Source organism: Arvicanthis niloticus, chromosome 2 (genome assembly GCF_011762505.2).
Source record: "Arvicanthis niloticus isolate mArvNil1 chromosome 2, mArvNil1.pat.X, whole genome shotgun sequence".
NCBI lineage: Eukaryota > Metazoa > Chordata > Mammalia > Rodentia > Muridae > Arvicanthis > Arvicanthis niloticus.
Window position 1 is genome coordinate 132248169 of NC_047659.1, and position 25655 is coordinate 132273823.

The 25655-nt window shown below is 49.9% G+C and overlaps 1 protein-coding gene across 1 annotated transcript; it reads left to right on the forward strand.

The window, feature by feature from the left end:
• Mybl2 (MYB proto-oncogene like 2) lies at positions 1-25232 on the forward strand. The gene is made up of 14 exons (XM_076930182.1): positions 1-238; positions 4217-4310; positions 6370-6441; positions 7935-8027; positions 9453-9673; positions 13262-13421; positions 14581-14871; positions 16314-16736; positions 17555-17694; positions 19446-19545; positions 21426-21539; positions 22338-22427; positions 24049-24195; positions 24707-25232. Exons 1-14 carry the CDS (start codon positions 219-221, stop codon positions 24833-24835), a joined length of 2094 nt encoding a protein of 697 aa, XP_076786297.1. The 5' UTR covers positions 1-218; the 3' UTR covers positions 24836-25232.
• The last annotated feature ends 423 nt before the right edge of the window (positions 25233-25655 follow it).

Here is a 25655-nt window from a genome sequence, read left to right on the forward strand (position 1 = left end):
CCGACGCACTTGGCGGGAGATAGGAAAGTGGTTCAGTGCGCTCCCTAGGCAGCTGCAGTTCCTGGGAACGTGCGACAGGACCTGCAGACTCGCTGACGCCTCAGAGCACCGCCTGGGGCCCGGGGCGGCCGGAGCACCTTGAGTCCTGACCCCGGCCCGGCTCCCGCTCCGGGCTCGGCCGGCGGGCGTAAAGGCGCGGCGGGGTCCGGGCCGGGGGGATGTCTCGGCGGACGCGCTGGTGAGAGGCTGGGGCGCGCGGGGTTTCTCGCCCTTCTCCTTGGGTCAACAAATGTGAGATGGGGCCCCCCCGGGAGAAATGCACCCTGCGCCGTCCGATGCAGGGGCGCGCGCCACGTTAAGAGGCTCTAGGGACCCCTCGCTCGGTTCCAGGGCCTCCTGGGCCCGGGAGCCTGAAAGCGCGGGTTCCCCCTCTAGACCCGGTCCCGGCCCTGGGTGAGGTCCATCGTCTCCCGCCTAATTGCAGGGTGGGGAAAGAAGGCTCTTGCCGGCGGTGTCAACTAGAGGCCTATTACTGGGTAGGGAGAATGTCTCCCCTTGTCGCAGCGAGCGGAAGGCAGAAGTCTGGGAGACACTAAGTCGTTCAAGAGTGGCTCGAATTTGCTGGCGGTCCTTTCTTGTTAGCATTCCGGGAAGCACAAAGCCCTGGGCCCTCCGCGGGATGTGAGACGGGGGATTCGTTGTCTCCTGGGGATTCGGCGGCCGGTTCGGTTTGGTTTCAGAAGCTCTCTTCCTGTCCCACGCTGGACTAAATGGTGTGCAACGAAACCGCTCTGCCAGCAGCCGCTGGGCCAAAGGCAGGAACTGGGTTTCCCTCTTAGTTCCCTAGAGGTTAGGTGGCTGGGTCAAGTCTGGACCTTTGGTACACCTGTGTATCCGGGGCCTAATCGCGGGGCTTTCCAGCCTTTCTCAGGCGTGGGATAATTGGGTTTTGCTGTGTTCCTTCTGGGTCTTTCCAATTCAGAACGCCTTACCCATGTCTTCAGAAGGCCGAACTTGGCTTAGGATGAGGATAAGGAACAGAGATGCCTGCTTGCTTACTTGTAGAGTTCTTCGTGGCTGGGGTGGGTATTGGTTGGGTCCGTGAGCGCTGATCAGGGTGGTTTCCCATGCCCCAGTTTCTAGGGCAGTTCAGTGGCCAGGAAGAGCATCTGGAAGTACCACTCCCAAGAGCCCCAGGCTCATTGGAGGGACCCTTTTGTGAAGCGTGGGCTCCGTGCCCCTGCATCCTCAGGAGCCTCACTCCTTTCACTGCCACATGGTGTTAACTCCCTGTACCCCAGTGGCCCACTTCCCTCTTGGCCTCTGACTCACCTTTCCCTGGAGCATAGCCCAGAACGTACAAGAGCAAGAAAAAGGGTGTGTGTATATACAAAAGTGTGACTTTCCTTTAAACAACACACTGGCCTCTGCTTTTTCATGCTATGGCTATTAGGGAGGCTAGGGTGTAAACGTGTGGAGCTTGATGTGGCATAATCTTTGTCGGCCTCACTTTTCACATCTGTTAAATGGAGCCTTTGAGAATGTGCAAGAAGGCAATTGAATGATGGATACTCCCATCTGTTTAATAGTGTGACCATGCAGGCGAATATGAAGTCAAGGAACAGCATCGTTTACAGAGCGAGTTCCAGGGCAACCAAGGCTATATAGAGAAACCTGGTCTCAGAGAACCCCCCCCCCCAAAAAAAAAAAATAGTGTTGCCATCACACAGCACTGAGACCTCAGGGCTCTGTTACACAGATAATATTTTTGCCTAGGACATTGGCTGAGCCTTTAATAGAACCTTGGCCTTGTGCTGGGTTTTGGAGAAGCAAACTTAACTGTTAATACTTAGTAGATTTTGTCCCCTGCTTTACATTGGTAGGCAGCAGTGCATTGGGTCAGCAGTGACAGAACAAGTCTGCTTTCCAGGTCCTGTGACGTGTGTTGCTAGGTTTAGAAACCTCTTTTTATTTTCGTTAGGATTTCTAGAATTGTTTAGTAGGCAGCATCTTTGCAAGTGTTCATTCATTCACAAATCCACTCCTTCCCTGGGCAAATATTTCTTTAGGCCTTTTCCGTGCCAAATTCCAGGATGTGAAGGTGGAGCTGACCTTTGTGGGTGATGTCAAGACCAGAGGTTGGGGCTGAGGGCAGGGCCTGGCTTTCTAAAGTGCTTTAGGTGTGTGGGAGTGACTGGGAGGCTGTGTGGAGTGTGAGGGGGGACAGGGAGGGGTGTGCAGACACCAGGGGCACCAAGTGTAGCCTGTCATGCTCATTTGGAAATCTCTGGCTTTTCCCAGTTATATATGACTAACTAACTTTTAGTATTTGCTAGAGGTGACCCAGTGCAGTCCTGGGGAAGGATTAGCCAAGTTCTGTGAATAACTAGTTGTTTTCCTTCCCTCCCTCCCTCCCTCCCTCCCTTCCTTCCTTCCTTCCTTACTTCCTTCCTTCCTTCCTTCCTTCCTTCCGAATTTGTGTGTGGTTATGTGTACTTGGGTGTAGGTTCTCACAGAGGCCAGAGTCCCTGGATCCTCCTGGAGCTGGGAGGTTGTGGGAAAGGGTGCTGGAGGCTAAATTTGGGTCCTCAAGAGCAGAGTGTTCCTTAGGGGAGCCAGCTCTCCAGTCCTAAACCAGCATTCTTAGAGCTTCACAGTGTGATCTCCTTTCTCAAAACCATTAAAGTATTCCATGTTAGCCAGGTGGCAGTGGAGTATCTGTTAATTAATCCCAGCAGGGAGACAGAAGCAGGTAGATCTCTGAGTCTATGGATTAAGTTCCAAGATAGCCAGGGCTATTCTGAGAAACTGTCTTGGAAAAACAAACAAAGAAGCAACGAAAAACGTCTACGTTGGTTTCTTTAAAAGCCTCTAGACTTCACATGATTGTATTCTGAGGTTTTTTTGCTCTCCATGAATTGTGCCCACGTGTAGGTGAGGAGTTATCTTTAAAACATCCAATGCCAAGGACTGGAGATGCCTCAGGTTAAGAGAACACTTAGTGCAGGTTCACTACCCAGGACCCACCCACTGGCTTAAAGTCATCTGGAACTCCAGTTCTAGGGGATCAGGCCCCTATTCTAAGTCTGCGCACACCAGGCATAGATGTGGTGCACAGATATACATGCGGGCAGAACACTCGTACACATAAGTCTTTTTTAAAAAAAAAAAAAAAAAAAACCAAAACTAATGCCCAGTGTAAGTTTATTATTGAGAAAAAAGAAGTGAGAATATGGCTTTGAATATCACTTTTCGTCTGTTTTGATATAGGCCTGTATCTGTCTCATGCTGGCCTTGAATTTGCAGTGGATCTGTCCCAGCCTCCAGAGTCTTCTTCCGGTTGTAGGTCTATTCAAATATGGCCCAGCCCCCCAGCCGAATGCCACAGTCTTTGTGAAGTGTTTGGGTTTTGTATTTGTGTTGAGGTAGAGGTTAGAAGCCAGGGCTCTGTGCATGCTGGGCAATTTTATCTCAAAAATAAAGTGAGGAGAAGGAAAATAGAGCCAGGCGTGGTGGCCTAAATTTATAATTGCAATGTATAGTTGTAGAGATTAAAGTAGAATTACCTTGATTTTTAAGGCCAGCCTTCATAACAAGACTCTGCCTCAACAAATATAAACACACACACACACACACACACACACACACACACACACACACGCTTCAGCAGGGCAGATGGCTCAGCAGGTAAAGGTAAAGCACACATACAGACATACCAATAAATAAATGTGATTTTTAAATCCCATAAACCCATTTCACTGGGGGAGAAAACAGAAGGCAGAGGCTGGGCATGATGGGGCATGCCTTTAGTGCCAGCACTTGGCAGTAAGATCTGAGTTTGGGGCCAGCCAGGACTACACAGCAAGTTCTGGGACAGCCAGGAGAGAGATAACTACATAGACTCTCAAAAAAGAAACAAAAACAGAAGGTAAAATTCTACCTGTATTTTTTTTGGCTTTTTGAGACAGGGCTTGTCTGCGCTTGAATTGATTGTGTAGTTAGGATGACCTTGAACCCTTACTTTCTGCCACTTGCATGCTGGATTAGCAGTATGGGCTGCCATACCCAGCCTGTACCTACATTTGTAGAAATGCCTGCCTCCTCAAACCTCCCTAGAGTTGACCTCCCCCCACCACACACACACACCCCGGGCCACACGCTACCATCCAGGTAAATGTGTAAACATACTGTGGTGACCTTTCACTTGCTTCCACAGCGAGGAGCTGGATGAGTTATACCACCAGGACACGGACTCGGACCTCCTGGAGCAGAGAGACAACAAGTGTAAGGTCAAATGGACCCACGAGGAGGTGAGCCTCACAGCGGGCGGCTGCTCCATGGGATCTGGGAGGAGGGGAAAAAACGGGGGGGGGGGGGGGGGGCGCAGGGAAGGGTGGGCAAGCTGGTCAGCCAGCTGTGCATCTGATGTCCCTAATGGGCCATCTACTTCTCCTCAGAGATCTGAGGATTGGGAGTTAGTTAGTCCTCAGGCCTTGGGACTTCAGTTTCTTTATATGCCTCCTGCCCTCTCTCTTAGTGTGCTTTCTGCTCTTATAGCCTAATTTCAGAGACTAGGTAGCTTATCAAAAATACAGATTTATTCATCTAATTGGAAGGCATTCTTACCAATGGGGACTGTGTTCCCAGGCAGTGTGGAACCTTGGGCTGAAAGAGGGGTACACAAGAGGCAGTGCCCAACTGGCTTAAGTAACAGACGTATTCTCAAGATGCTAACCCATTGATCCATGTGTTGATAATTTATACTGAGGGCAAAGACTGTGATTTAAAACACCTCCAACCCTTCTTGGAATATCTCATGCTGCACAGAGGAGATTAAATTTAAGCATGGTGGGGGATGGAGGCATTTGACCAAGTACTGTTGGCTGCAAGGAAGCTAATCTGCATCCTTGTTTGGTTTTTTTTTTTAAGTTACTTTTTTAAAGATTTAAAGCAAAATAGTTTTAATATTTTATATGCGTGGGTATTTTTGCCTGCATGTATGTAGGTGCACCACTTGTGTGCCTGCTGTTAGGAGAGGCCAGAACAAGAGGCCGGGTCATCTGGAATTGGATTTACAGATGTTTGTAAGCTGCATTGTGGGTGCTGGGAACTGAGCTTGTGAGGGAGTGGCCAGTGCTCCTAACCACTGAGCCACCTCTCCAGCCCCTTTTAATTAACTTTATGTATTATTTTTGGGTGAGAGAGGGCTGGTGTGTGCCACAAGTTTGTCTTTGTTTTTATTACGTGTGTGTGTGTGTTCGCGCGAGCGCTCGCGCGCGTACGCGTGCCAATGCATTGGGACAACTTTGGGGGGGTTGGTTTTCTCCCATTTGGGTTCTAGGGCTTGAATTCGGATTGTCAGGCTTAGCAAGTACCTTTATCCACTCAACAATCTCTTTGGGTCTTTTTGTTTTGAGATGGGTTTCCCGTGTATGCTGGGCAGGCCTATTGTTATGCAGCGGAGGCTGATCTTGAGTTTCTTTCTTTCTTTTTTTTTTTTTTTTAAGATTTATTTATTGTATGTATATGAGTACACTGTCTCTGTCTTCAGACACACCAGAAGAGGGTCTCCATTACAGATGGCTGTGAGCCACCATGTGGTTGTGGGACTTGAACTCTGTGCCTCTGGAAGAATAGTCAGTGCTCTTAACCACTGAGCCATCTCTCCAGCCCCGATCTTGAGTTTCTTATTTTCCCTGAAGTAGGTTCGGGAGATAATGCACAGTGCACACTAGGCAAGTGCTCCAGCCGCCTCTTTGTGGGGTTTGGTTGTTTTGATTTGAAGTGGATCTCTTGTGTCCCAGGGTGCACTGGAATGTTAGCTAGTTGTATACTTTAGGATAGCCTCTGTCTCCACTGCAGAGGAAAAGATGGAGCCCCCTTGCTTGGCTGTCATTTTCTGAAACTTTCCCACTCTGTGGCTGCTTTTAGATACTTTGTTACAAGGACATTGAACCTTGATCCTAAGTGCCTCTTCCTGATAGAGTTCTGAATCAAACCTACTGGCCTATCAGCATCATCCTCACCAGCCATATCCTCTTCCCTCCCTTCTCCCCAGTTAAGCTATCTTTTTTTTTTTTTTTTTTTTTTTAAACTGCCTGACTGCCTGAAGAGGCTTCACCATAGCTCCCTACATATCCTCCAGCACAGAGTGGCTCTATTTCTGTTTGCCTGGGGCTTTGATTGGCATCTGCCTCCCTTCCAGTGGTGTTGTGGCTGCCTGCTACTGTGACTAACACCTTGCACTTAGTAAGCACCCAGTTCCTGAGTCATGTTTGAATATGGCTGTTAGGCTGTTTTCATGGCATCTCTAAGACCTTCCACACTTGTGAGCTAAGCCAAGCCCGGTGTCTTTCTTCACATTGGCAGGATGAGCAATTGAGGGCCCTGGTGAGGCAGTTTGGACAGCAAGACTGGAAGTTCCTGGCCAGTCACTTTCCTGTGAGTACTTCCCCTCCCCCAGGGTGAGGGTCTGGGTGGTCCCTTGTGAGCTGAATCTAGAAAGCTTAGACAGCATACATAGGTGAGGTGAGGCTGGGAGGCCAGGCTTCCTGCACATGCCTTTAAACTTGGCACTTGGGGAGGCAGAGGCAGGTAGATCTCTGAGTTCTAAGCTAACCTGGTCTGTAGAGTGAGTTGCAAGACAGCCAGGACTATGCAGAGAAATCTTATAGTCAAACCAATTTATGTTTTATTCCTCCTAACTAGCTTACAATTAAACCAGACTCAGACCATGATTATTTTATTTGGCTTTGACAATTACTGGGGGATAACCCCTAATCTACTCTTCTAACTGCTGGCCTGGCTACCTCCCCAGTGGTGGGCCCCAGATACTTTTTTCTTCTGGCCATGTGCTCATGGTTCCTTTCCGCTCATAGAGGCTTCTTTTTCCCTCCTCTTCCCCCTCTTCTTCCTCTCCCTCCCCCTCCTTTACCCCTGTCTTCCCTTTCTCCTTCCCTCTCTTCCTCTTTCCTCCCTCCTCCCTCTCCCTTTCCCCCTGATCTCTCCTCTAATCAGGTCACTCCAAACCCACCTACCTCTAGTCCCTCCAGTAAGTAGTTGACTCCAGCCAATTTTATTTAACCAGTAGTTGTGAATCAAGGAACAAGGTTTGCACAACAAAAGTTTGTAAACAGAAGCCACTCTTAGGCCTTGAGCTTCCTATAGAATTTAGCATTGCAATATACAGCAATAGCCCAAACCTCAACAAAACCCTGTTTTGAAAAACCAAAAAGAAAACCAAACAAAACAAGAAAGCACCCAGGGAGCCAATCTCAGGTAGGTAGTTGCCTTAGCAAGTCCTTAGTCCAAGGCCCAAAGGCAGCTTGCTTTTCTTTCTGCAAGTCAGGAGCAGCGGATACTTTCTGGGCTCTAAACTTGAACCAAGGGGAAGCTTCCTCTGAGCAGAGGCTCCTACATGGGTTGTAGTGCCACTACACTAACATTCAAAGCTCCCTGTAGATGAGAGCACCCTTCTACACACCCTCCCCAGGACTGCAAGACAATTAGAAAGGCGAGAGTGTACAAGGCTGCCATTGACTGCCAGAAGTTCCATAGGCATCTTGGGCCGAGTCATCTTCTTCTTTCTGCCCTTCTGCCTTTCTTCCTTGTAACCTGAACTCTTTAAAGACTGAAGAGTTCTTTCCATGAAGAAAGGAGGGATAACTATTTCCACAAAGCTTTCATAGACTGAGATAGTGCATCCCACACATGTACTAGCTTCAGAGGATGGGAGGCCCCTTTCCACAGGGCCTGAGTCCATCCTTTAAAGTGAAGCAGAAATCCTGTACCCATGTTCTAGTGTGTCGGTCTCTGGTGTGTAGTGGGCGAATGGCACAGGGCACAGCTACCTAAGGTGTCCCCTGCCCCCTGAGCTCAGGGCTCAACCAGAGTGCAATCTTCTGGTCTTAGCATTCTTTCTGTTCCTGTTCTAGAACCGCACAGACCAGCAGTGTCAGTACCGGTGGCTAAGGGTTTTGAATCCAGACCTCGTTAAGGGACCATGGACCAAAGAGGAGGATCAGAAGGTAAGTGCTGGCAGAGGGGCTGCGTGCACAGTGGCTTGCAGTGAGTCTGAACATCCTGTACACCCAGTGTCTTCAGGACTTGTGTGCCTATGTATTTGTGTTGTAAGAGAGGCCAGCTTTGTATCTTGGCTGGTCTCATACTCATGCTATAGCATAAGCTGACCTAGAGCTCAGAGTGCTCCTCAAACCCCAGCCTTCTAAGTGCCGGGCTGAGTAGCTACCTCGCCCCATAGATTATCCAGACAGCTGTTTGTTGTTGGTGTGTGTGTGTGTGTGTGTGCGCGTGTTTGAGATAGTTTCTCTGTAGCTTTGGCTGTCCTGTAATACACTCTGTAGACCAGGCTGGCCTTGAACTGCCTCCCAAGTGCCAGGAGCCACCACCATCTGGTGAAACTACCCAGTTTTTAACTGGTAACCGTACCTGTCACATAGAACATGGAAAGGTAATGAATGGGTGGTCCACATAAGGGGCTTGCTTAGCCAGTGGCAGCGGCTATTGAGGCTATGATAATGTGATAGACACAATGATAAAGGTTATACCACACAACCATAAAACTCAGATACCTGGTTTTAGGATGCTTCCCGAAACCTATTGCATGTGGGCAAAGCTCTCTGCTTCTGAGCTACACCTCTCCTCTAATCCCTTTCTCTAGAACTTTTTTCTTTTCGAAACAGGGTCTCAATGTAGCTTGGGCTAGCCTCAGACTTGCTTGTAGCCAAAGCTCACCTTAAACTCCTGCTTATCTCTCATACACAGGAGCTTGTCACATTTGACATCTCAATGCCATATTTCCGTAGTCCTGTGAGGCAGGTTATTTGTGTAATAGGTGGCTAAATCAAGGCACAGAGAGGGGTTGACATTCCCCAAACTGTGATGACCCTGGGCTGCTTTTCTGGTGTTTCTTTAGCTATACAGAAATGAAATAGAATATTTCTACACAAAAATTCCTTTTTCCGTAAGTATCTACTCTTGCCTGGTTTTGCCTGTGTGCACATGAGAATATGTGTGTGTCAAAAATCAAGAGCGGAGCTGGGCCACGTGGTGATGGCCAATTCAGGAGGCAGAGGCAGGCAGATCTGAGTTCCAGGACAGCTACTGGGAAAAACCTGTCTGGAAAGCCAAAACAAACAAAAATTGAGGCAGGGCCTAGCTGGTGGCTACAACTGGTGGTGGTTACGGTTTGTGTCCTGAGCAAGGCAGCCTTCTTAGGCGGTTGTTGAAGACTGAAATCCAGTTCTGGTTAGCCATGACTTTAGGCTGTCCACTCCTGATTTGACATATTATGTCCTATGTATGGTTGGGGCTGATCTCTCATAGACTTAGAGCTCTGTAAACTCCTGCAAAGTGAGACCCACACAGATATAATATCTAGATGTTTGAGTGAAGGCGATGAGGGCTGGTCCTTTACTGATGTTCTCTTTAAGGTCATTGAGCTGGTCAAGAAGTACGGCACCAAACAGTGGACGCTGATTGCCAAGCACCTGAAGGGCCGGCTGGGGAAGCAGTGCCGTGAGCGCTGGCACAACCACCTCAACCCTGAGGTGAAAAAGTCCTGCTGGACCGAGGAGGAAGATCGAATAATCTGTGAGGCCCATAAAGTGCTGGGTAACCGCTGGGCTGAGATCGCCAAGATGCTGCCAGGGAGGTGAGTTATCTCCTGGTAGGTAGGTGCACCAGGGTGCTGCTCCAGGAGGTGAGGCCCATACTTGGGATAAAGGAGTGTCTCAGAGTACTGTGATCAGCCCCCCTAAGGTCTTTAGCATTCAACCAGCTAGGTCTTCTAGAGACACTACCTTAAAAGGAAGTGGGCCCCCAGGAATGACCTGTCTAAAGAGACAGCATCAGGAAGGAAGTCTGGTTGTACCCTATTAGAGGGACTATGATAGAAATACCACTTTCTGTCCCGTACTGGTGTTGAATGAACCCAGGCTAACTTTGAACTTGTGACCTTGGCTTCACAAGTGATGTTAATGTGGGTGTGTATATACTACCACGCCTGGCCAGTCTCTGTATTTGTGAATGATATGTTGTGTTTTTAAGAACACTCTATTTAATGTTATTTTTTGTGTATGAATGCTTTTGCCTGTGTGTCTGTACCATGTGCATGCCTGAGGAGGCCAGAAGAGGGTATTGGATGCCCTGGGACTAGAATTAGAGTTGTGAGCTGGTCTGTGGGTGCTGGGAATCAAATCAAGATCCTCTGGAAGAACAGATGCTGCTGTTAGCTGCTTCTGGGCCATTGGTCTTCTCACCCACTGTGATGGTTTCCATCTTGGTTTCAGCTGTGGAGGGTTTAGCTTCCTGGGACTCTGGCCCTCCTTACCTCCCGTGCCCACATTATATCCTCCTGTTCTAGTTTCCTTTCTGTTGTTGTGATAAAACACTTCGCCTGAAGCATGTTGGGGAGGGAAGGGTTTACTTGGCTTGCACTCCGGGTCACAGTTAATCATTCATGGATAAAGCAAGAACTTGAAACTAGAACCAAGGTGGGGACCCTGCTTGCTGGCTGGTTCTTAGCTCACTTGCACACTCAAAGTTAGCAAACTATTTTGGAGACAAGATCTTTACATGGTCATAGCTATCCTGTAACTAGGCTGGCCTTGATCTCATAGAAATGCAGAGGCAAGGGATCTCTGAGTTCAAGGCCAGCCTGGTCTATATAGAGAGTTCCAGGACAGCCAGGGCTACACAGAGAGACCCTTGTCTTGGGCAAAAAGAAAGCCAACTAGGATATTATTATAACCCATGAATGACCCTAGTAGTTAGTTAGGACAGCAGAACTTACACCATTGCCTCAGACACAGAACTCATTTACTAGTGTTGTCTCTGAGTTTACCTCCTTCTTATCTGACTTTTGTTCTTTCTAAGTTTCTTCCTTCAGTTTTGTTTTTTGTTTTTGTTTTTTTTAAATACAATTTTATTGAAGTTTAAGAGAAAAACATAGTTCAGGGTAGGTAGAAATTCCAGCACCCACCAGGAGATGGAGAGAAAGCCATGCCCTTTTAAGTTAGTGATGGAATAGAAAGAGCTTATTAAGAAGGGTAAAAGCAGCTGGGCCCTGGTGGTACACGCCTTTAATCCCAGCATTGGGAGGCAGAGGCAGGCGGATTTCTGAGTTCGAGGCCAGCTTGGTCTGCAGACTGAGTTCCCAGGTAGCCAGGGCTACACAGAGAAACCCTCTTGAAAAATGGGGTTGGGGGTTGGGAGGAGAGAAACAGGGTGGGAGAACTCAGCGTAACTTCTGCTCAGGATCAGTTCCCAGCAGCCACAGGGTGACTAGCAGCCCTCTGTAACAACTCACTTCCAGGGATCCTTGTGTGTTTGCTCCCTAGATAATGCATGTAGGTGGAGCACCTGATCTTTGTGTTGTGACTGCTGCCCTGTGGCTAAGTTTTGTCTCTCACTGTTAGAATGAATCCTCCCCCACCCATTTCTTTTTCTGTTCATTCCTTGTTTTAGTGGAACACACCCTTCATTAGTGTCCTGAGCTCAGTCCTCAATTTTGTCTCCCATTTAATAGATAATTTCTGTAGCTGTAGGGCTTGAAAATAGTTTTTGTTCAGAATATTGAGAGCGTTGTGATGTCTTCATATTTTCCTGTTCCCTCTTTGATTTCACTTCCTTGGAAGTTTCTTGTTTTTTGTATTTTTGTTTTGTTTTTTTATCCTTCCAATCCTTTGGAAATTATTTTGACTAAAGTTTTGTTTTCTAAATTCTCCTTTTCAGACCAAGTTCCTAATGTATGTTTGCAACTGCTAAAACGACCAAAAGACCTTCTGTGTCTGTATGTTTGTCTGGTGCAGTGCTTCCAAGCCTCTGGGTCATGATCCCTTTTGAAGGTCAAATGACAAACAGGCAGATATTTACACTACATTTTACAACAGTAGCAAGACTACAGTTAGGAAGTAGCAATGACAGTGATTTCATGGTTGGGGTCACCGCAGCATTAGGCTGTTGAGAACCACTGGCTGTGTGTTTTTCTCTTTGCTAACCCATCCCTATTGGTTAATTCCGGAGGTTTGCTTTGAAGGAATGCTGATCTGCGGATGCCCCTTTGCAGTTAGGAGGCAGTCGGGGAACCTGGTTTGGAACCATGCACACTGATTGAGCCTTTACTGCGCTTGTTTGGTGTCCACAGGCCCTCTGGGAGGACATTCCAAGAGCTAATACCTTTTCTCTGGAGTTAATCATTTCCCCAGAGGCAGATAGATAATTCTTTTCAGAGCACTGTTGCTGGACCCCCAGGGTAGGTAGAAGGGGTCTGGGGATCTCACCTCCAGGGTACAGCTTTCCATGGAACCCCAGCTTCTGACCTGTGTTGTGGCCACGGTTACTGGGTTATTTCTTTCTAAAGAGGAACCCTGTCTGGAGGTGAGGGTCAGGAGCTAGAGGCTGGACCGCTGCTGTGCTTGCTTTACCTGTGCCCCTCACTCCAATCCTGGGGCTCCTGGAGTTCTGGGAGGAGCCTTGGGATGACTTGGTTCTTAACTAGAATCCTCCTGTAAGGTCAATTTGGCTTGAACTCTTAGTCCCCTGGGCTGGCTGTTGCTGCCAGACTGTTTCCATCTTCTGGTAACTTCTACAATCTCAGTGCTGCCTCTTCCCAATGTTCTTGCTCTTACTATGCCTTTGCTCTCTTGTTTTGTTTCCAGTCTTTCCTTTGTTGTTGCAGTGTGGTCCTGGGAGGAGAGTAGAGAGGAAAGCAGATGCTAAGTGTCACCTGAGTCTGAGATGCCTGTTTTCATGGGGTAAACCCCAGTGTGTGATCTTTGGGGGCCTCCCTTGATGCTTGGTTGGGAATTCAGAACCCTGTCTGTGGGGCTTGATTGGCCTTGAGCATGTCAGTAGCCTCACCTCCTGCTGTCGACACCTTGGTTGCTTGGCGTCCTGAGCCATCCCTCCACCTTCCTTTCCCACAGCTGCTGGGCTCTGGCCGAAGCCTTGGGTGCCCCTTGTTGTCAGACCCACCAGCTGTCCGGCATTTCTCAGTGCTTTCTCCAGACAAGCACTCTGGATCAGTCCAGCTCTCACTCTAGTCCTGCCTTGAGTTCCACACTTGCTTATTTCATGGAGATAGGAGGAAATTCACTAAACCATCAAGGGTTAGAAACAGCGAGACATAAAGCATTGTAGAGCTGGACAATGCCTTACAGCCTTCGCTTACAGATGTGGGGATGAGCTGCAGTGGGGCGGGAGAAGCTGCGTGTCAGAGGCCCCGGGTTTCTCCCCACAGGACGGACAATGCTGTGAAGAATCACTGGAACTCCACCATCAAAAGGAAAGTAGACACGGGAGGTTTCCCAAACGAGTCCAGAGACTGCAAGCCCGTCTACTTGCTCTTGGAACTTGAGGACAAGGATCAGCACCAGCGTGTCCAGCCGGTGGAAGGCCAGGTGAGTGGGCAGCCTTGGGGCTCAATCTCAGCCTCTATTCCAGAGGGGATGGTTTGTTTTAGTTTCTGGTCATGTGACCCTGTCTCCCCAAGAACTTCCTCAGAGCCACTCACCCATTTCTGCCCTGGGGTCTGAGTATGGCCGGCACGTTTCTAGAGCTTTCCTTGTGACAGACTAGCAGAGGAGAGCGTTATGATGGGTAACTGAGGACTGGTTGAGGAGGGGTTCTCAGCCTCTGTCCTCTCAGTGACTGTCTTGTCAACCTGCCCATGTGGTGGTCAGCTCGTTCATGGTGACTTATAGTTTCTTTCTTTCTTTCTTTGTGTGTGTGTGTGTGTGTGTGTGTGTGTGTGTGTGTGTGTGTGTGTGAGGAGTCTTTTGAGATATGTAGCTCTGTCTGTCCTGGAATGTGCTATGCAGGCTAGGCTGGCCTCAGACTGCCTCCCAAGTAGTGAGTTTAAAGGCATGCACCACTAAGGCCAGTGTATAGGAGTTGGTTCTCCCCTGCCATATGAATTTCCGCTCTTTCTACTGCTTAACCGCCACCATAAGTAATGTTTTCACATTAGCATCTACCCAGAATCCTTTTCGTGCTTCAGCTTGTATTTTCTACGATATGGGCAGTCATGTTTATTTCTAAATTAGGGACTTATGCATTGATCCTGAACCTTGTGGAGAGAACGACTTGTTTTTGTGTCCTTGCTTTAAAAGACTTTTTTTTTTTTTAAAGTGTGTGGAAGTCAGGACAGTCTGTTTTCTCTTAAACTGAGGTTATCAGCCCAGCTGCAAGCACCTTGCCTTGCTGAGCCACTTTTAGCCCATGCTGCTGTGGAATTCACCATGTAACTTCTGGTAATCGTCCTGCCTTGGCCTTCCAGGTTCTGGGACAGTAGACAAGGGCTGTGCCCAGCATGGTTCCAGGGCCTCTGCCTCATCTATAGTCTGTTCCATTTTGTTAATGACAGTGTCGTTTATGCATGAGTCTCATTAGTCCCTGTCATGATACTAATGTTTTTAAGTTCAGTACAGTTGGAATGTCTCTCAATTTCTGTTCATATGAGTTTCTTTGATGTTTGAGTTGGGGTTTGTGTCTTTAGCTACAAACTGAAGCACGTCAATATTTCAACAAAAATATATGGTGTGCCCTTGCATCTGACAGGGAAGTCTCATGAGCAGCTGGCCGTTGGCGCCCTCTACTGTGAAGGAGGAGGAGAGCAGTGAGGAGGAGGCTGCCCTAGCTGCTACTTACACGGAGCCTGGGTGTGAGCCTGTCCCCGCTGACCTGGGAGAAGTGCACACCCCAGAGCCCCCAGAATCCTTCAAGCGTGAATACCAGGAGGGTTCCTCCCCAGAAACAAGCCTGCCTTACAAATGGGTGGTAGAGGCGGCAAACCTCCTCATCCCGGCTGTGGGGTCCAGCCTCTCTGAAGCTCTGGACTTGATCGAGTCGGTATGTTGATCCCAGCAGGTATACAGCAAGTAACACTTCTCTTGTGAACTGCGCCCCTTCCCCATCCTCCTAGGGTTTACTGAATGATGGGGGCTGCCCAGCTCTGAGGAGGCTGGGGATACCAGTGAGGTCATTGCAGTCTTTCCCCTCCAGCATGGAGTGGGTGAAAGACTTCCCAGAGAAGGGCTGAATTGGCATTACATAGTCAGGTCTCCCTGGAGAGGAGCCCCGAAGTGCCAGGAGTCTCGGCTGCTCTGGAGCAACAAGGGGGTTTGGCTGCACAGCCAAGGCCATGGTGCTGTGGGTTGTGTTCCCAGTGTGGATTTTCCTGAGGAGACAAACACGTACCTGCTAACCCCAGATCAGTGGTACTGGGGTCAGATGAAAGAAGCAATTACACACTGGTCTAGCATGGCAGACTAATGAAATCCTTGGAGATACCTGCAGGATTGTGGGTCACAGGAAGACTCAGACCAGAAGAGTGACAGATTCAAAAAGGTGGTCTCCCTGGAACTTCCTGCCCAACACACCCAGGGCAGAATATTTTTCACCAGCAGTTATTTACTTAGGATCCTGGGGAGGGGCCTTGTGGCTCCGGTAACTTTCTGCCAGGAGGGACTGTGTCATTTCTGAGAAAATAGCTAAACAATGACTTTGCCTGAGAGCCTGTGGGTGGAGCCACTCCTTTTGGTGTGACCTTTGGTGTGACCCCCTGGCTTTAGGCCTTACCATCCAGGAGTCCGCTGTGTCTAAGTCTTCCAAGGTGAAGATCAGGGAAAGATGCACAAACCTGCTCTCTATCTGCTCCAGCCTCCTCCCCAGGCTCTGCCGCAGGGTATACTTCCTACCGCCAAGAAGCCTTCAGTCTCCAAGACCTCTGATCTCTGAGGTCAGCCAGCTGCCAGCTAGTTTCTGCTCTTTAGGAATAAACGGCCCCTGGCTCCGTCAAGTCCCCACAGCCACAACTCACAAACTGGGCTCTGGATCTACTCAGGGCTGCATTTCCAGGATCAAAGTGGGACCTTCTGTTTCCAGGGAGCTTTGGGTAAAGACAGTGGGCGTGTGGTTCCCATTTGTTCTTAGGAGCTTAGTGTGGGTTCCTTAATGTGAGAGCGGAAAAAGGAGCTAGTGAGGTGCTCACCACCGAGCCTGGCCATCTGAATTCATCCTCAGGACCCAACTCCTTACACTAGCACATAAATTCATGTAATGAATTGACATGAGCCAGCAAAGCCATGCTTTCCCAGCCGGTTGCTATGGGGACTGTAAAGCTGTTGATGGGCAAGCATCCCATTCAGGTGTCAGTATACTACCTAGGACACTGAGGAAATGAATGTAGACAGTAGTTAACTGTAGTGACTAAGTGGGTAAGGGATCAAATCTGGCACTGGTCACTTACATTCTACTGTATTAGGAGGACCTTTAACCTCCCTTTCTGGCAGGACCCTGATGCTTGGTGTGACCTGAGTAAATTTGATCTTCCTGAAGAACCATCTGCAGATGGCAGTGTCAACAGCAGTCCAGTGCAGCCCCAGACATCACAGCAGCAGCAGCAGCAGGAGGCACTGTCATCCCACCAGGCCTCTACACCGGGGCCCAGCGTAACTGAGTATCGCCTTGATGGCCACACTATTTCAGACCTGAGCCGGAGCAGCAGGGGAGAGCTGATCCCCATTTCCCCGAGCACTGAGTTTGGGGGCTCAGGCTTTGGCACACCTCCCTCGGTGCTCAAGCGACAGAAGAAACGGCGTGTGGCCCTGTCGCCTGTCACAGAGAACAGTGCCAGCCTGTCCTTCCTGGACTCCTGTAACAGCCTCACCCCGAAGAGCACACCTGTCAAAACCCTCCCCTTCTCTCCTTCCCAGGTGTGTGGGCACCTCTGCCTATCTTGGCTTCCGTATAGAAACATCTCGCGCCCAGCGAGGGCCTGGCACAGGTACTCACTACATAATCGGTGTCCACCGATTATCTCCCTGTGCTCGGTGCTCAAAGCCAGTGGTGAGCAAAACCAGAGCTGGCCCTGCCCTCCTGGAGCTAACACTCTGGGCTGCGGATCCAGTTGAGTGGTCACATGAAGAAGGAAGGGGCTGTGGGGCTGGGAGCAGGGCTGCCTAACATCAGTAGTCACTTGTAGAAGCGACTGAATTCAGGTCCAAGGTATAGTCCATCAGGGCAAGGAACTCATAGTGGCAGCAGCTGAAAGCAGCTAGTCACTACAGCTGGCCAAGAGGGAGAATGAGGTCTCCTTTGGCTTCCTTGCTCCTTAGTTTAAGAACCCAGCCTGTGGACAGGCACTGCCCATATTAGGTTGGGTTATTCTACTTCATTTAACTGAACCTAGAAAAATCCTTGCAGACACACTGAGATTTGTTCCCATGGTGACTGTAAACACCATCAAGTTGATAACTAGGGACCCAGAAGGACTTTTAGGGGTAGGGTAGTGGCTTGCATTGAGAAAGCTGAAAGGCCTCCCTGGATGCTAACAGAAAGACATAGGGGCTGAGTCATGTTTGTGAAAGAAGTCTTTGCTGGTGTCTAACAGGTCAGGACAAGACTGGGTTGAGACCTTACAAAGCGAGCAGCCGTAGGGAGGGGTGTCTAAGGAGCTGTCTCTCCTTCCTCAGAGGCCTCACGAGTGCTTACAGAGGTCACCATGTCACATGTCCTCTCTCTTCCCTGGCAGTTTCTGAACTTCTGGAACAAACAGGATACCTTGGAGCTGGAGAGCCCCTCACTGACGTCCACTCCAGTGTGCAGCCAAAAGGTGGTAGTTACCACACCCCTGCACAGGGATAAGACACCCCTGCACCAGAAATATCCATCGTGAGTGCTATGAGGCTGCCTGCCCATCCTGGATGACAGAGCACTCTGGTCCTGGAGGGTGGCTGCCATCCCCCCCCCCTTGTCTAAAGGAGCCTTAAACGTCCTTGTCTTCAGTTTTAGTTTTTAACTTGATAGTTAGTCCTGGATCTCAGAAACTTCAAACTGCCACAAGAATCCTGATCTTTTCCCTTCATGGAAAAGCATGAAGTGTGGGGCAGGCGGGTTTGAACCACAGGGTGCTCTGGGCTCCGTCTGACTCAGGAGCCTAAAGCACAGCAGTGTGTCTGTCCTCAGCCTGCTGTGAGGAGGGATGTCCAAGTGTCCCCACTTCCTCTGGTGGCAGATAGAGTACTGGGTCCATGAGGGTGCTGTCAGTGCTCCTGTTCATTGGTTTGCTGTGGAGCACTGCAGCCTGTCCGAGGCACTGTTTCAGGGATTGCACAAGGACAAGATGACTTTAGAAACAATTCATTAACCCATTGCTTAGCAGTTACTCAGTCTCTGTGAGAACTACTGTTCTTACATTCAAATGAAAATCAGGACTTTTCATGTAAGCCCTTTGATGGGGATGCTGAGCCACAGTATAGTAGGCCTGGCCTTCTGCCCAGTCACATGACTAGAGGCCTGTGTTGTCAATTGTACTGCTGGATTTTTCTATTTCTGTATTTTACATTTTGTTTTGTGGGTGCAGCTCAGTTATTTAGAAGCAGGTCCTTTAAAGGAGGTTGGGCTTGGTGATACGTGCTTTTAATCCCAATTGAACCTCTGAGTTCAAGGCCAGCCCAATCTTCATAGCAAGTTCCAGGCCGACCAAAGCTGCATAGTGACCCCCATCTCAAGAAGGGACAGCACTCATCTAGTGCAGCCAAGGGCCGCCGAGTCACGTGTTGTCTCTAGTTTTTCAGGTGGTTCCCTTATCCGACTGCACAGGGTAGTATGTTGAGAGCACTTTGAAGAGCCTGCTGTGCAGATGACATCACCTGATGGCCCGCCCTTCCTCTCAGGCACTGCCTCATTCTAGTTTCCAGTGTGGGATGGGCCCTTTGTCTCTGCAGCTCACGTGTCTGCTAAGCTCCACCTGGGTGCCCCTCCCTGGTTTGTGGCTAGGACATAGATAACTGGAATAGCCATGGACTCATTTTTCTTGAGGATCACTTTTCCCCAGTTCCCCTATCTCAATATGACTGTTCATCTGTCTCTTCTGCTGCTGAGAGGGTATATCTGGTTCTTGTTGCATTTTGTCCAGAAGTTGAAGCCTTTGACTTTATCTTTAAATGCAGAAAGGAACCAAGGGATGAACCGCCAAAACTTGGAGGTAGAAGAAGCAAGCCCTTGTGTATAGCCATGGCTCTTGAGTTGGGAAGGGACGGAGTGAGAACCCAGCGGGGACCCTGGCAAACGTGCTCGTACCATGTCTCTGCCTCCACCATGAAAATCTGAGAGACCCAACACTGTTCTGTAGAGAGGGCACACAGGGTGTGGCCCTCCCAGGCCTGCCCATCTCTGGGAAGTCCCAAGTCTGTACTTTGGGACCATCCTCTGCATTATTGTCCTGATCTCCTCCCCCCTCTTCCTGTCTTTTATTTGAGGATAGCCCTTCCTCTGGGCCCCTGACTTAGACTTGTGCAGGAAGGCAGGCACCGTTGGACCAGTGGGGTAGGAGAGAGTGTCTGGGTGAGCAGTGGTCATGACCTGTAAAGTGAGAGTCTGCTCTGTCCTTTCACTGAGCCGACGCCTCTGGCCCGTGGCAGGTTTGTAACCCCAGATCAGAAGTACTCCATGGACAACACTCCTCACACGCCGACCCCGTTCAAGAATGCCCTGGAGAAGTACGGACCACTGAAGCCCCTGGTATGTGCATGGTTGCTGGGAGTCTCTGGGGTAGATTCATCTAACATGGGTTGATGAGCCCCTTTCTCTCTGGGCTCTCTATGTTCTCCTGGCAAGGTACAGTATCTGCTCATCACCTCATCTACATTCCCTGAGTCCCTTCAGCATCAGGCAGGCAGACACTGGCTGGTAGTTGTGGTAGTGGTGTCTTGGACAGGGGATGTAGACATTAAAACACAAGCTAATGAAAGAGTTTACTGTAAAGAAAAGGGTCAAGACGTGCATGATAACACAGGCCTGGTCATACCAGTACTTGACTGGTGGAGGAGGCAGGCACATCAAAAGTTCAAGGTTATCCTCTGCTGCCTACCAAGTTTGAGGCTAGCCTAACCAACATGAGACCCTTTTTTTTTTTTTAAAGAAAAGTCTGGAAGCCAGGTCTGGAGGTCTTTGCATGTAATCCAGCACTTGGGATGCTTGAGGCAAGGAGATGAGCCAGTCTTCACAATGTGGGGAAGAGGGACGGGAGGACTCAGCAGAGGTTGGCTCCAGCTAAGTGGGGTTTTCAGGGACGCTTACATGTGGCAAGAGTTGTAAGCACTAGCTGCCCTTTTCTGTTGGGAGCAGAGATGCTCTCTGCTGAACTAGAAGGTTGGAGATCTCCTGTCATGCTTACTTGGTAGCTGTAGTTCATGCTCAGGGGCTCCTTGTATGACAGGGTCACCATGGCCCTGGAGCTCCTGAGCCTGAGCGATGGAAATAGAAACCCTGGTGTTCCAGTTAATGTGGAACAAAGACAGGAGGTGCATGGGCTTTCAGTGTCTTTAGGTTCTTTGGTTTTTTGAGGTAGCTTTTGTCCATGAAGCCTAGTGTCTTAGGTTTCTGTTGCTTTGATTTAAAAAAACAAAAACAAAAACAAAAAACGTGGTGACCAAAAACAACCTAAGAAAGATTGGGTTTATTTTTTTATTTTTTATTTTTTTGGCTTTTCGAGACAGGGTTTCTCTGTATAGCCCTGGCTGTCCTGGAACTCACTCTGTAGACCAGGCTGGCCTCGAACTCAGAAATCCGCCTGCCTCTGCCTCCCAAGTGCTGGGATTAAAGGCGTGCGCCACCACCGCCCGGCAAGATTGGGTTTATTACAGCTTACAGTTGTTAAAGTCCATCACTGAGGGAACCCAGGGAAGGGGCCTGGAGGCAGGAACTGATGCAGCGGCCATGGAGGAATTCTGTATAGTCACTCGCTCCTCCTGGCTTACTCAGTTGCTTTCTTATACACTCCTGGACCACCTGTCCAAGCGGGCCACAGGCGACACTGCCCCCCCCCCCACCATTCTCTAATCAGGAAGATACCCCATAGATTTGCCTACAGCCCAGTCTCATTGGGAGCATCTCAGATGACTCTAGTGTATATCAAGCTAATGCGAAGCTAACCAGCACACCCAGACTGTCCTGAACTTGCCCAGGGCTGATTCCTCCGCCTTGGCATCACAAGTGTTAAGGTCATAGAAGGCGCTGTCCAAAATTCATGGGTTCAAGGGAAGCTTCTACCTCTACACTGAGTAGCCAGGGCTTGGTGGGAGGCTGGGCTCAAGAATCTGGACTCTAATGACTGCTATAGTCTGGGTCGGGGTCTTGGTGTGAGCCTGAATTTTCTACTCTGTGGACGTGATAATTGCTGTACAGGACTATGGGGGTGCAAAGTTGCTCTTGTGAACGGGTGAGCCTTCGGGGTTAAGGTCTTCCCCATTTGTCTGAGTTCATGGTTATGAGCAATGCATGTTAGGTCTTCATCTTCATGTGGGCTCTCTTGGCTTGCCTAGTACTGCTTACCTCTCTTGGACCTACACAGCCTGCCGCCCGAGTGGGCCTCCTGCGCTCACCCTCACCTCTCTCCACAGCCCCAGACGCCACACCTGGAGGAGGACTTGAAGGAAGTGCTCCGTTCCGAGGCTGGCATCGAGCTCATTATTGAGGATGACATGAGGCCCGAGAAGCAGAAGAGAAAGCCTGGGGTAAGTGGCTGGGGGCTTGAGACCCTCACCTTTCTGCCCTTGTAGTTTGCACAGTAAGTCAGACCCAAGGGCAGGAGGACCCATGAAGTGCCTTAAGTGACTGCTCAGTCCAGTAAGGACCCTGGCTTCTCACTTCAGTCCTGTACTTTGAGTGATGCAGCCCTTCATTCAGCATGGTGACCGCATCCTGAAGTGAGCCTGGCTGTGTGTGGTTGGTGCAGTGGTGGTCAGATGATGACTGCTCAGTGGATGGAGAAAGACATGCAGCACACCTCAGCAGCCTCATGGCTGGCTGCCTCCCTGTGGGAGGAAAGGCAGGAGACGGGGACAGATCCCAAGGGGTCCTTTCAGGAGGCAGGCAGAGTTGAGTGCCTCAGCCCTGAAAGCAGTTCAGTGAGTCACTGAGGCCTGAGTTACAGGCTGCCCAGGGAGATCCCAGACTCAGGTGGGCTTCCTTCCCCATTGTACGGTCTCTAGCACTTCTATCCACAGTGGCACTTGGACTCGCTCCTTGTTTCTGTGGTTTATTCTAGACTGCTCTAAGGAGGGATGGTAGTTAAAGCTAGCTAGGCAGTGAGGCTGGGAAGGACCCACAGTGTCCGGCAGGGTAAGGTCCACTTGGGTCAGAACCTAATATAGCCGAGGGCTCCTGATCTTCCCATATCCTTGGAGCAAGAGCTGCTAGCTAGGCCATGAAAGTTCCACTCTCAAAATTCCTGGCTCTGACTGGCCACTGAGGCGCTGGCCGTGGGGACCTGATTGCCGACTCCGACCGTCGTTTTCCTTCTCAATCCTCAGCTGCGACGAAGCCCTATCAAGAAGGTCCGGAAGTCTCTGGCTCTTGACATCATGGATGAAGATGGAAACCTGCCCAAAGCTCTGTCCTTGGTAAGGGGCTGACAGAGAGGGGCCTCAGGTTTTCAGGAACCTTCTGCCTTTGGAGTAATGGAGAGACAGACACTTAAGGTGGAGTGGGTTCTGGTTCTTCAGCTGGCGCAGTGCTGGGAAGATTGGCGGGAGACACTGGGCCTGGACACCTAGCCTGAGCTTCACGAAGCAGTTCTGATGTCTTTACTAGGTTTTATTTGGCAGGAGTTACATTGCTAGACTGCTATGGGCCCCCAGCACCACCCTTCTCACTGAGGGTCAACCATGTGTGCCCCCAAGCATAGCCTGTGATTGAGGCATAACCCAGAGTGGGTCTGTCTGTCTGGTCTGTAGGTCAGCCTTGCTCTGACCATAGAAGTCACACTTCCTTTAAGAGCCCAGATGCAGCTGATGGGTGTGTGTGTGGCCTGGCTTGACTAAGCCGATGACATGGCTGTTCTGTGATATGATTTAAAGGGAAGGTTTTTAGTACATATGAGAAGGAGAACAGCCCTGAGAGGTGTCTGGAGTCCAGAGCAGAGAGAGACTGAACATGAACAGCAGGCTAGACATGGTCAGGACCTCTAGCTATGCGAGTGTGGGGAGAATAGCAGGTGAAGAGGAGAGAGAAACCATGGTGAGCATAGCCGGTGAGCATAGCCAGGCTCTGAGAAGTTTGAGCTGCCAGGAGGGAGCTGGAAAAGTTTAGGTGGGAGTGGCGGGGGTGGGGGGAGATAAGGAGGAAAGGGATGCTTTGAAAATCTTTGGAATGTGTGACAGGTACTTGAGATACTGAGGGAGCCTGGAGGCCATCATAGACTGATAGATACTGTGCCTATCTGTCCCTTCAGCCAGAGGGACAGGAAAAAAGACTCCTTTTGTAGAGGGGAACAAGCTTCACAAATTCCTCAGGAATGCCGGCTCTTATCTAAGGGCCAGAAATCCTTCCCTGGTCCAGGATGAGCTCTTTTAGAGTCTGGGGAATCGGAGTTTCCTTCCTTTGGACCTGACACCAGTAGAGAGGGGTTGCGGGTGGGAGCATGAACGAAGGATATGAATTGTAAACAGATCTTACAAGTAGGACTATGTCTTGTGCCCTTCTAGAAGAGCTTTTGTCCTGGGAACCCTGCCAGGTAGGGGACTTGCTCCCTTCATTCAGACCTTTAGCTATCTCTACTTGAAGTATTATTTTTTAAAAAGCAGTACTGGGTGTTGAGCCTAGGGCCTCATCCACCCACTGTGGGCGTGAGCTCCGCTGTGGAGCTAGGTGTGGGAAGTAGTTAGCCTGTGCCCCAGCCCCAGGTGGGACCTTAGGAAGGCCAGCAACCACTGAGCAGAGCCAGCAGGGAGTGCTTATGGGTCCATGTCATCTCCCGCTTGGTGCTTACGGCATTGCTGGGCTCTGAAATGAGCAGTTCACAGATATTCCTTTAATCCTTTAAGCAAAAAGATTAAGGGAGTTCATCTATCTAAACTTCCGTATCCGGAAGGGAACTGAGGCTTAGAGGAACATCCTGCTCCAGATCCCAGGGCCCAGGGCGGTGCCAAGATACCGGGTGGTATTGGTTTTGTTATTTTTTTTTTTTTTCCTTCTTGCAAAGATCTTGTGGCATAGTGGTGACTAACTTGGTTTTGATTTCAGACAAGCGGCGTCCTAGGCTCTTCTGGCTTCACCTTGTCAGGTATCAAGGAGGATAACAGCCTACTCAACCAGGGTTTCCTACAGGCCAAACCTGAGAAGGTTGTAGCCGCCCAGAAGCCCAGGAGCCACATTCCAGCCCCTGCCCCTGTGAGTGCAGTAAACAGGTCCCATTGCCCGCCCTTTAACCCCCAGGGCCTGACTTCTGCCAAGTTCCTGTGGCTGTCTGCCCCATTGACTTTAACTTTTACAATCTTAGCCCAAACCTACTTCCTACAGGAAGCCATTCCTGACCTCACTGGAGAGCCCCCAGCCTCATTTCCTTCCTGAGGCCTGGACTTAATCTGTCACTAGGTCATTATCTGTGTTAGGTTTGCCTATTGCTCTATTCCTGACAGAGCTGGCCTGGGCCTTGCATCCCAGTGCCTTCATCTGCTTGGCTGGCTCCTGGGGATCTGCCCCCCTTTTCTTGTCCCAGCCTCCTGCTTTGCTTTACTGTTGAAGCCCAAAGATGAGGCATGGCTTCCCTGGGTCTGCCAAGAAAATAGAGGGAGCACAGGCTGGCTTCCAGCATTGAGAGGGAGGTCCTAGAGACGTGTCTGCTCTTACTGGTCAGGACCACTTGAGTTTGTACAGAGCTAACCATCTCACTTCCTCTCAGATGACCCGTGCCTGGAAGACGGTGGCCTGTGGGGGCACCAAAGACCAGCTCTTCATGCAAGAGAAAGCCCGGCAGCTCCTGGGCCGCCTGAAGTCCAACCACACATCTCGGACCCTCATTCTGTCCTGAGGGGCTTGGAGGGCAAAAGCCAGCTCTCTCGTGTTTACAGGGGTAGGGTATGCATTGAAGTCACATTATGTGACCAGCTTCAGGAAGTCTTCTGCCAGCCTCTCAGACTACTCAGGTGGCAGAAGTCACATGGTAAACTCTTTCTCCAGGTTTACCATGTGACTTCTTTGGGAACTTTCTTTGGGAAGTTCCTGGTGCTAATAGAACAAAGTCCCACTCCTGGGCCTGCCTATCCTCCACCCACTGCCACAAGGAGCCCTGTCAGGGTCTCCCAGGCTCTCATCCAGCCTGGCCTCATCTCTGACTCCTGCTTAGGATGGGGGCTGTGGCTAGGGTGTGGTCCTTTCCTCATCTCCTGTTGGTACACTGTCTCCACAATAAAATACCACTCTCCCTATGCAGCCCTGACTCTGCCCTCTGAGTCTTGAAGTGCCTCGATGGCTTTCTCCTGACACATGGGCATGTACACCTCTGTTCTTGGGTACAGCATTGCCCAGTGAGTATCTCTGCTGGGTAGGAGGATGAAGATGGGTTCTGAGAATCTGTTGGAATGGTGCAGTCATCTTTGCTTTAATGTGTCAGGGTTATACCATCCTTGGCTTGGGCCATGGGTGGTTCTTATGACTTCCAAGGAGCAGCTGCCTTAAGTTGAGTCAGCCCTTACATACATAAGACCATTATTAGAGAGCTGGCGGACCTTTCAACTCTGGCTAATGTGCAGAAAGCTGCCTAGTCCCTGGATTCTATATCCTGAGTTGGTGGCAGCAATTGCCCTGGCTGTTACCTCCTTTGGAATCAGTGGGTAGAGCATGGCCCATAG